The sequence below is a fragment of the Onychostoma macrolepis genome, chromosome 10 (genome assembly GCF_012432095.1).
Source record: "Onychostoma macrolepis isolate SWU-2019 chromosome 10, ASM1243209v1, whole genome shotgun sequence".
NCBI lineage: Eukaryota > Metazoa > Chordata > Actinopteri > Cypriniformes > Cyprinidae > Onychostoma > Onychostoma macrolepis.
In genome coordinates, this window is record NC_081164.1 from 24,941,384 (window position 1) to 24,949,602 (window position 8,219).

General features: G+C 34.4%; 1 protein-coding gene across 1 annotated transcript in view; it reads left to right on the plus strand.

The window, feature by feature from the left end:
- Positions 1–2: 2 nt before the first annotated feature.
- Positions 3–8,219, plus strand: part of LOC131548491 (acetyl-coenzyme A thioesterase) — a 26,854-nt gene continuing 18,637 nt past the window's right edge. Inside the window, exons 1-6 of the mRNA XM_058789796.1 lie at positions 3–2,535; positions 5,058–5,127; positions 6,024–6,084; positions 6,177–6,278; positions 7,347–7,491; positions 7,898–8,057. Of these exons, the coding sequence (XP_058645779.1) occupies positions 2,349–2,535; positions 5,058–5,127; positions 6,024–6,084; positions 6,177–6,278; positions 7,347–7,491; positions 7,898–8,057 (725 nt within the window). The 5' untranslated portion in view covers positions 3–2,348. The remainder of the gene's footprint in view (positions 2,536–5,057; positions 5,128–6,023; positions 6,085–6,176; positions 6,279–7,346; positions 7,492–7,897; positions 8,058–8,219) is intronic.

The following is an 8,219-nucleotide window of genomic DNA, read 5'->3' on the forward strand; positions in this document are numbered from 1 at the left end:
ATATGTGACCCTGGAGCACAAAACCAGTCTTAAGTCGCTGGGGTATATTTGTAGCAATAGCCAAAAATACATTGTATGGGTCAAAATTATCCATTTTTATTTTATGCCAAAAATCATTAGGATATTAAGTAAAGATCATGTTTCATGAAGATACTTTGTAAATTTCTTACCGTAAATATATCAAAACTTAATTTTTGATTAGTAATATGCATTGCTAAGAACTTCATTTGGACAACTTTAAAGGTGATTTTCTCAATATTTAGATTTTTTTGCACCCTCAGATTCCAGATTTTCAAATAGTTGTATCTCCGCCAAATATTGTCCGATCCTAACAAACCATACATCAATGGAAGGCTTAATTATTCAGCTTTCATATGATGTATAAATCTCAATTTAGAAAAACTGACACTTAAGACTGGTTTTGTGGTCCAGGGGTCACATATATGGGTAGTTGACGTATGGTGTGACAGCAAAAATGTAAAAAAACAACAACAAAAAACCTCTCATCATGCTATTTGTAACTCTAAGAATGAAGATGTATTTTTCTCATGTTATTTGTATGTTAAGTTTTTTTTTTTTTACATTTTTGCTATGTCACACCATAGGACACAGTCCGATTTTTATTTGTCAACTACCCATATAGATTCAACTTTTATAATATTTATGTGAAAATGGTTAAAGTTTAGCAGGGTTAGCCATCTTAAATACAAATTAGACTTAAGTCACTAATATTATAATGGAAACCAAGCAGCCTCCTGTTTGTATGGTGAGCCCTTAACTATCTTAACTTGCCTTAAGTAAGAGTCTGTGGGTGAAAAGACAACTCCACTATCTGTTTTTGTTTTGTTGTTGTTGTTAAATATTTTATTACTATATTGTCCCTCACCACCTTATGTTTTGACTTTCTTTAACGGAAAAACAAGATGGTATGATTGTTTCTATTTTGTTGATTTGATTTGATCTGTTTGGTAAAATTTAATTGTGTATTATTTATTTATTATTGCATATTGGTTTCTGGTCATGAATACTATTTTAGATCAGTTCAGGCCCGTTCACTCCAATAGCTATAACCGTAAAGTTTTAAAAATCGCTCTATAGCCCATTCTTACCAAAAATGATAATAATTGTTTTTATTCTGTGGGAATGTTAAATGCTCCAGCTCTTTTCAAGTTTGTTGGGTTCTGATTGGCTGTCAATGTTTTTATCATGGATTGGATCATCAGCTAAAAAAAAAAAAAGTGAATATTTTTTTTTTTTCGGTATTGCTCTGACGTTTTACTTTCCTGTAGACTTTCTCATATAAATATAATGGTTATTAAATCTTTATAGTTATCGTCCTTGGTGTGAACAAGCCTTTTCATAACGTTTTTTTTTTTTTCTTCTAATGAACGATAAAAACACTGACAGCCAATCAGAATCCACCCTACAACTACAGCTTGTGCGTGGCAAGTTGGTGTAAACAGACCTTAACTCTAAATAGACAAAGTCCACAACACAACGTTCAGAGCAAGTTTTTTAGGGTGATAAGGTGATACAAATATTGACGGCCAATTAAAATAAATCTGAATTTATAAAACGGATAGTTCCGGTCCTTGATTCTGATTGGTTGAGCCACGTTCAATTGAGCCGTTGTAAATTACACTACAAACACACACCTTTGTTTCCTTTGTATGTTGCTTGGCAACCACAACTGTTTCTGAGGAACTACATTGTTTGGTGGAAGAATACTGTTTTTATTAATATCATACTTTATTTGCTCTGTTTTATTTTGTGAAACCTTACTAAGTATACGGAATTACCGTTTTATAAAAGCAATAAGCCTCCACTTCGCATCGTGCCTAACAACGCCCCTTAGCTGTTATAAATTCACTGTAAACCACGGCTTCTTGGGGCTTATTGCTTTATTAAACGCTGCACTGAACTGAACTGAGGCGCTCGCTCAGTTCGTTGATGTACGATAATCTCCGATGTAAATTGGACGTTTTGGTGCATCAGAGCTCCTCAATTCTGCCATCTTACAGTATATTACATTCGTGTCCTGTCAACACTCCGCAGCTTAATGACTCTCTCGCATAAAACAAGTTAATAAAACGCACATGGCGATTACATCACAATCCGAGTGTCGCAACAGCAACTGCAGCACAGGTGTGTGTGTGTGTGTGTGTGTGTGAATACATAGTGTCCTGCAGCTCACAGAAGTATTCAGCTCGGCCATTTGGCACACATCACATGGTCCCACAGACCGTCCAAGTTGGCCAGAGCTGAGGTCACCTGGCATCGGCCTTGATAAGAGAGAAACGAACTGACCTCCAGTTATTTCAACACTCCACATCTTTGAACGAGGCCTCATGGATCAGAACTGGTCAAGAGGAACGTTCGATACGGACGGATCCTGCGAGAAGGGACGGAAGAAAGGGTCCGGCCCGGTGGAGGTGCAGATGTGCAAGTCCATCCTGCCCTGCCATGCAAACCATCAGGGAGAGCTGGGAGCCGGACAGCTGCTGAAGTGGATGGACACCACCGCATGTCTGGCAGGTGAGTGCGACTGTGTGCTGTAGATGCAGATTTTTTGATTGCCTTCACACATTTATTGAATGGTTATATCATGACTTATAATCTGTGACATTGTCATTTGTGAGGTTTGTTCCAAATTGAAACTTAAAACAAGTTTTCAGTTAAATAATCTAATGTTTTTGCATTTACTAATAATGATATATAAACCGATAACTCAAACCGATAACTTCAGGAATCATGTTTTTTCATTGTGCATTCCAATTAATCTCAATCAAACTGCAGCTGGGTTATTTTGATTAGGTAAAAATAACAAAAAATACTAGCTAACTAACACAATAAACAATAAAAACATGATAACATAATAAAAAACATTGAAAATTTAAAAAATGGAGGATCTGTTTTTGCAGATAAACTCTTCATATGTGTATATATTAGTGCTGTCAAACGATTAATTGCATCCAAAATAAAAGTTTTTGTTTTGTTTGTAAATTTCCTACTGTAAATATTTCGAAACTTAATTTTTGATTAGTAATATGCATTGCTAACAACTTTAAAGGCGATTTTCTCAATATTTAGATTTTTTTTGCACCCTCAGATTCCAGATTTTCAAATAGTTTCAAATAGATTATGTATAAATCTCAATTTCGAAAAATTGACCGGTTTTGTGGTCCAGGGTCACATATATGTGTGTACTGTGTATATTTATTATGTATATATAAATACATACACATGCATGTATATATTTAAAAAAATATATGATTTATATATTATATATGATATAAATTATATGAATATAAATATATACATGTAAATATATTTTCAAAATATAGGCTAAACTGTATGTGTATGTATTTATATATACATAATAAATATACACAGTACACACACATATATTATGCAAACAAAAACTTTTATTTTGGATGCGATTAATCGTTTGACAGCACTAATATATATATGTGTGTGTATAGGGGTATTTTTGGATGCAGTAATTAATTTCCATTTGTATGCAAAAGATTTTTATTTTGAAGTAAAAAGTGAGATTATTAGGGTACGATGCCCCTTTCAGAGCTAGTACAGAAAACCAGCAGTGGCATGTTGTTGATGGTGTTTTAATTAATTTAATAATTTCAGTTATAAAATCACTTAATATTTAACAATTTAAGCATCTTCATGATTCATCAGAACTTGTAGGCCAGTTGGTGGAATCATTATGTCTTGTTGCTATCATGACATCAGTTTAATTAAAAACATAAGCCTGCATAGAATTAATAGAATGGTGTAGTATATAATTCAGGGGTTCTGTTGTTTTTTCTGATTATTATTTAAATATTTTAAATCACCAAATATAGTTAATATTAAATATTACAATAGTTTATTAAATGATTAGAATATTTATTTATTTATTTATTATTCTATTCTAAATTATTATATGTGAAAATTACACTGTAAAAAGTGAAAGTTGACTTAACTTAAAAAAAAATGTAAGTACATAATTTTTTTTTAAAAGTTAAGTGAACTTGACAATTCAGTTAACTTATTTTTTTAAATGATCATTTACTTAAAAATTTTAAGGCAACAGGTTTCCTCAGTTTTTTTAAGTTAAGTCAACTTATCACTTTTTACAGTGTACATTAAAATATTATCATTATTCAATTATAATTTTTACATATTTAAATTATTAAACACTAAAATAATTGAATGTATAGTGACTTAAATGTACTTAAAATATCTGATTTAGTATTTTAAGTCAAGTTTATGTGTATAGCTCTTTATACAATTCAAATTGCTACAAAGAGGCTTTACTGTAAAATTAGTATGAGTGTCACAAAATTCATGTTCAGGAATCAGTAGTGACAGTAATAACACCTTTTTCATATTATAATAATGAATTATTATATAAGTTTACTTCTCTGGTCTATATGTCCCTGTTAAGGCGGTCATCTTAAAGTGGGACATGATCGTCCCCTTTCATGCTTTTTTGTGCAATAACAACTCAGCAAATTTATTTCCCTTAATAATATGCTGCATCATCACCCTGTAAACATACTAAAGATAAAAATATTGAGTAGTAAATGTTAAATTGCTTAAATATCCTATACTGTAAATCCATTTGGATAAAGTCTTGCCAGTGAAAAAGCGAGAACAGCAAGACCTCGACTGACCTGCTAAAGCAGTAAAAATGTCCTTTTTCCAAAACAACCTTGTGTGTTATCAACCCATCAGAGTAGGTAGAGATAAGCAGTCACCTTTAGACAACAAACGAGGAGGGTAACTAGCATCCATCCACCTTTTACCCACAAATCTTGTGTTAATCCATATTTCTCTGTCACTGAAGAAAAGGGGCTTGAGGAAGGCACACATCAATGATTTACACGTGTCCTCTCTTATAGTAGACACTCTATATCCTTCCTGTTTCTGCTCCAGTTACACACATGAAATATAAATAACGGTTACAAGCAAATTTGAACAATAAGTGTGTGCCCATCTTTGAGGGTTCATTTAGCGGTTTATGTTATAAATCTCTGTCTTTTTCTTCCTTTAAGCTGAAAGACATGCAGGAATGGCTTGTGTAACGGCTTCCATGGATGATATCCAGTTTGAAGAGACTGTGAGGTAGAATGTGTCCTATATCACGTAAATGAAAATTTACTCACCATCTTGCCATTCAAGATGTAGATGAGTTTGTTTCTTGATCGGAACAGATTTGGAGAAATTTAGCATTGCATCAGTGTCTCAGCAATGGATGCTCTGTAGTGAATGGGTGCCGTCAGAATGAGAGTCCCAATCACAATAATCCACACCACTCCAGTCCATCAGTTAACATCTTGTGAAGCAAAAGCTGCATGTTTGTAAGAAACAAATCCAAAATATGCATCCATAATCTATAATAATGCTTCCTTCAATTAAAAAGTCCATCCTCTGTTGTCCTCTCACATCAAAATCCACCCACATATTTGTTTAGAGCATGTTTTGTACTGTTTTAGCTTGTAAATGGTGCTTGACCTGTGCGTACTGTGCAACTTTTTCATAAGAGGAAGAATGTTATTGATAAATTTTAGCCGGAAACTATATGATCTAAATGTCTTGACGCAGCTTTTTGCTTCATAAGACGCTAACAAGAGTGGTGTGGATTATTATGATGTTTTTATCAGCTGTTTGGGCTCTCCTTCTGACGGCACCCATTCACTGCATATGATCTAATTGTGAGCAAGTAATGCTACATTTCTCCAATTTTTTTTTCTGGTAAAGCAACAAGCTCATCCACATCTTGAATGGCCTGAAAGTGAGTATATTTGCATCAAATGTTCATATCTGGGTGAACTTTTCTTTTGATTTATCAAAGTAGAACATCATTGTCGATCCTGAAACAACAGTCTTAGCATCCAATCAGATTTTAGTGACGGGTCTAAGGTCATGTTTAGCAAATGCTAGATCAAGTGCTTCTTGAGTATCTCATGTTGTGTGATAAATTGATCTGTTATCATATATCATATCTCTCTGTATTTCAGGGTTGGGCAGGTTATCAATATCAAAGCCAGAGTGAACAGGGCTTTCAACACAAGTATGGAGGTAATACAAGGCGAAACACATTTACAGTATTAAATATTAACGGAATAACTATAATGCATTCCTGTGTCTGATCAGGCCTCTGTTTTCATCAGGTAGGCATCCATGTATCGGTACAGGAGGTGCTCAGTGGGGTGACAAAGAGGGTTTGCGTGGCCTTCTCCACGTTTGTCGCCAAACCAACAGGAACACACAAGGTGAGGAAACGTCTCTGTCAAGAATGCACTGTAGAATTTGGGGTAAATTATCCTATTAAGCCAACTCAAATCTAAATTTTACTCTACTGATTAAAGCTTTTGGGTCAGTGAGAGCAAGCGTGCATGAAATTGATAAAAAATGACAGTAAAGACCAATTCTAATATCACAAAAGATTTGTATTTCAAATAAATGCCAACCTTTTGAAGTTTTCCGATATTTGAAAAACAAATATTGGAAAAATGTAATAAGAAATGTATCCTGAGCAGCAAATCAGCATATTAAAATGATTTCTGAAGGATCATGAGACGTTGAAGACTGGAGTAATGATGCTGAAAATACAGCTTTGCACCACAGAAATAAATTCTATTTTAAAATATATTTAAATAGTTATTTTACATTGTAATACTATTTCACAATATTATATGATTTTAATGCATTTCTAATCAAATAAATGCAGCCTTGAGGAGCAGAAGAGTTTTCTTTCAGATTTTATAAATATATGGACACATTGATGCGCATTATGTGTTGTTTAATGTAAATGCTTCACAATGTATTTTTTTTTATTTTGATTGATTTTTTTAATTAGTCAGCTTAGACTTAATTAAAGAACTAATGATGGATTAAGAACACATATTTATTAAAGTTGTAATATTTGGCTTTTTTTCATTAGCATGGATTATAATTACAGACAGAGAATTAAGACTTATGGCTGAAGAATATTTTTAAATATTTTCATTTAATATGGATATCAACAGTTTTTAATTTTGTGCAGCGGCAGCTGCAAATACTCTTTAAATCCTTCTTTTAAATTCTGAAATATTGCTTTAAAATATTATGTCACATTTGATCATCAGTATTAGACAATTTTGTTTCTGGATTCTATTAAAAAAGCATCTTTGTAGGCCCTCTCAAACAGCAAAATTTTAATGTGACATCTACAGTGACTGTCAGAGTAGCAATATATGATAACAGTGACAAATATGTGTATATAACTTCTCTCTTGCTTTGACTTTATGTATATAGAAATATAATTATTCCTAAATATTCATTGATGTCTATTTCTGCAGGTGTCTCTGAAACCGTTGGACGTTCAGGGCTCCGTAGAGGAAATGCTGGAATATTCACTAGCTTCAGAGAGACGACGACTCCGTATCTTCAATGAAGAGGCCTTCAAGAACCTCATGAAGGACTATTACAACCTTCAAGACAAGGGTTAGCACTTTCCTTCAACTCTGTCATTAAATTAGTATATAGTTGTGTCTGCTTATGCAGTTCTGAGATGGATGGTGTATCGAGTGATCTGCAAGCTATTATGTCACACCTCGGTTTACTCCAGGAGATTGTACTTCTAATAACTTCACCAAGTCATGGAAACAAACTTCATTGGTTGTTCGTTGGCAATAAATCCTGAAAGAACAAATGGTGCAACATTTGATATTAAAATCACTGCCCCGAATACACTGAGTGTCTCCAGTGGAAAGAATCCCATGATAGAGTCAGCCAGAGGACAGACACGGGACTCGACGAGAGCCACAACTTGGCAGTGAGATCAGAAGTTCCAGTCACGAGTCAGTGTGCTGATGAAGTGCATGCTGAACAGGATTTGTTGACGTTTCAGGACTGTGTAGCAGGAAGCCCGTCGCGCCCGCGGTGTTCATCGAGCTCACGCGGGTCGAGAGCATCGAGCTGGTGCTGCCGCCACATGCCAATCACCATGGAAACACATTTGGAGGACAGATCATGGCCTGGATGGAGAACGTGGCTACAGTAGCAGCAAGGTACCAGATCCAGAAACATGCATCTTCATGCTAGATGTTATCTTACGGTACATTGACACGGGCATCGGCATCAACGCTTGATGGAGGGCGTGTCTGAAGCTTGGTGCTGACAACAGCCAATCACATTAGAATTAGTTTTCTGGTGTTTCCCTAACGCGATTG